Here is a 3089-nt window from a genome sequence, read left to right as displayed (position 1 = left end):
AGGGAAAAGTAAAAAAGAAAAAAAAGTTCTGTTAAATGAGTTTCCACAGTTCTGTGCCACCCCCATGCTTAGGCCCTTCACTAAACTTTACCTTTTTAAAAAAATGTTATTTATTATTTCTAATTTGACCAGAGAGAGAAAGAGAGAAAGAGAAAGAGAGAGAGCAAGTCACCAGGCCCAAGATTCAAATCATGGATGGCCATGTGGGAGTCCAGTACCTTAACCGCCACATCACCTGCCAGCCCCAAACTTTTCTTTCTGTCTCTCTTTCTCTCTTTTTTTGAAAGAGAGATTTCTGCTATAGAACGCATGCGCTTACAGAAAGTGAGAAATCACCCCCCAGGGGTGATTGGCCATGCTGCAATCCCGTCTTCTCCATTCTCCTCTCGGGATTTTGGGCACGCATGCACACGCACCCTGTGTGAGTTTTAAGCTGCCAAGCCCAGGACTCCAACTGCAGACAACCACATGGGAGTCCAGCAAGGCGCCCAGCATTACACCATCTGCTGGTTCCCACCAGCCCCAAACCTTGTATCTCCTATTCCAAAGCTCTTAAATAGTGGATGCCAAGCCTTTTTGTCGTTGGTCTCTCCGAGTCAGTATCCCATCTTCTGCCACCTCACATCTCACAGTATTTCTCAACACTCCCATTCCACGGACCGCGTGTTTCTAAAATCCACCCACCACCCACCAACACCTTTCTGATGCCTCTAGGAAGCCATCATGGATGGCACCGAGATCGCGGTCTCCCCTCGGTCGCTGCACTCAGAGCTCATGTGCCCCATCTGCCTGGACATGCTGAAGAATACCATGACCACCAAGGAGTGCCTCCACCGATTCTGCTCCGACTGCATTGTCACAGCCCTGCGGAGCGGGTAACAGGAGGGGCGTGTTTGAGATGGGGCCCTCTCACTGGTCCTAGAGCAGCCTGGGACTGACCACTCAGGGCTTCCTTCTCCTACCCCAGGAACAAGGAGTGCCCTACCTGCCGCAAGAAACTGGTATCCAAGCGGTCCCTGCGGCCAGACCCCAACTTCGATGCCTTGATCTCTAAGATCTACCCCAGCCGGGAGGAATATGAGGCCCATCAGGACCGTGTGCTCATCCGTCTCAGCCGTCTGCACAACCAGCAGGCCCTGAGCTCCAGCATCGAGGAGGGACTGCGCATGCAGGCCATGCACAGGTGCAGGGGCGGGTGGGATGGGTCAGCCTCCTGGTACTGTCTTCACCGCCTGCTAGCTTCTAAGCTCTGCAGCCCAAGAGCCTGGTAGTCAGGATTGGGATCTGTTTCTGAAGCAACTGGTGCTGTTGCTGGGTTTTGTTTGTTTGTTTGTTTGTTTTTTAGAGGTTTTTGCTATAGGGCACGTGCACTCCTCCAGGGGGGATGGCCATGCAGCAGTCCTTTATCCTCCATTCTCCTCTTGGCATCTTGGGCACACAGGCGCATGTGCCTGGCGTGAGTTTAAGCCACTGGGTCCGGGACTCAAACCACGGTCAGCTACATAGGAGTCCAGCAACATACCCATTATGCCAACTGCTGGTCCCGATGCAGCTGTTCTTAAAAGGAAAAGCGTGCACACCCTGACTTTCTAGAGGTTAGGACAGTAGAATGACTTTGAACAAGCTCTGGATTTATCCTGTTGGGAATTGAGTCACCTAGGTCCCCGTCTCGCGGTCTTTAATGTATATCCGAGTTATCTATGAGTTATATTGTTAATAGAAATGCAGACTCTGAGGGCAGGCCAGTGGCATGGTGGCTAAGGCAACTGGCTCCCTCATAGCCAGCTGTGCAGTTCAAGTCCCAGAGTCAGCAGCTTGAAAAACATTGGACACATATGCAAACATACCCAAAATCCCTAGAGGAGAATGGAGGAGAAGGGGGGGGCGGGGTTTCTTGCCTTTTCTCTCTGTCTCCAGAGCATATGTGCCTTATAGCAAATTTAAAAAGAAGGATGCGGTTTCTCCCTCCGTAAGTCTGTAGTTGGGTCCAAGAGTCTGCATTCTACATGTTCCCAGGTATTGCCCGTGCCATGGTTTATGGCCACACTTTTGAGAGGCAAAAGCGCCTGATCTCAGACAAATGATCTAACCTCCCTAAGGCTCAGTTTCTCCAGCCATAAAATAGCGGTAATACAATTACCTGTGTCATAGGATGTGTTGTATTCGGTGAGGAAACCAGTGCAGAATACTTAGGGGGCTTGGCATGTGATTGGTGATTAATAAATACTAGGTGTCATCATTAAGATCCCCCCCATGCTCTGAAGTTAAAACTCTAAGCCCCTTATCTTTGGTACTTTCTAACCTTAACTCCTTGCTTCTGCAGGGCCCAGCGTGTGAGGCGGCCGATGCCCGGGTCAGATCAGACCACCACGATGAGTGGGGGGGAAGGAGAACCTGGGGAGGGAGAGGGGGATGGAGAAGATGTGAGCTCAGACTCCGCCCCTGACTCTGCCCCAGGCCCTGCTCCCAAGCGACCCCGGTTAGGTGGTGCCGGAAGCAGTGTAGGCACAGGGGGAGGTGGCACTGGTGGGGCAGGTGGGGGCGCCGGATCTGAAGACTCTGGTGATCGAGGTGGGACTCTGGGAGGAGGAACCCTGGGCCCTCCAAGCCCTCCGGGGGCTCCCAGTCCCCCGGAGCCAGGTGGAGAAATCGAGCTTGTGTTCCGGCCCCACCCCCTGCTCGTGGAGAAGGGAGAATACTGCCAGACTAGGTGAGGAGCCCTGCCTTGCCCAGGTCACCATAGATACAGATTTCCATCAGAAGTACGCTTTGCCCAAACCCAAAAAGAAATTCACCCAAGGCCCTGTGGGAAAATCCCTTACCTCTCTTCCCCATCTGAGGCTTCCCGTGCCCTGAACTTGCCCTCTCCCCACTCCAGGTACGTGAAGACAACTGGGAACGCCACCGTGGACCATCTCTCCAAGTACTTGGCCTTGCGTATTGCCCTTGAGCGAAGGCAGCAGCAAGAGGCGGGAGAACCAGGAGGGCCTGGAGGGGGCGCCTCTGACTCCGCGGGACCTGACGGGGGTGGGGGCGAGGGTGGGGGGGCCGGAGGAGGCGACGGTCCTGAAGCGCCAGCTCTGCCTAGC

The 3089-nt window shown here is 53.7% G+C and overlaps 1 protein-coding gene across 1 annotated transcript in view; it reads left to right on the top strand.

Moving 5' to 3' along the window:
- Positions 1 to 714: 714 nt before the first annotated feature.
- The window catches only part of RING1 (ring finger protein 1), a gene marked incomplete at its 5' end in the record, with an annotated part of 5983 nt that continues 3608 nt past the window's right edge, over positions 715 to 3089 (top strand). The window contains 4 exon segments of the mRNA XM_006144236.2: positions 715 to 875; positions 968 to 1183; positions 2324 to 2710; positions 2879 to 2956. Coding sequence (XP_006144298.2) covers positions 715 to 875; positions 968 to 1183; positions 2324 to 2710; positions 2879 to 2956 — 842 coding nt within the window.

This window comes from Tupaia chinensis, unplaced genomic scaffold (genome assembly GCF_000334495.1).
Source record: "Tupaia chinensis unplaced genomic scaffold, TupChi_1.0 Scaffold000116_1, whole genome shotgun sequence".
In the NCBI taxonomy this organism is placed as follows: Eukaryota; Metazoa; Chordata; class Mammalia; order Scandentia; family Tupaiidae; genus Tupaia; species Tupaia belangeri.
The sequence above is the reverse complement of the archived record's forward strand: the minus strand, read 5'-3'. Positions and strand labels throughout refer to the sequence as shown.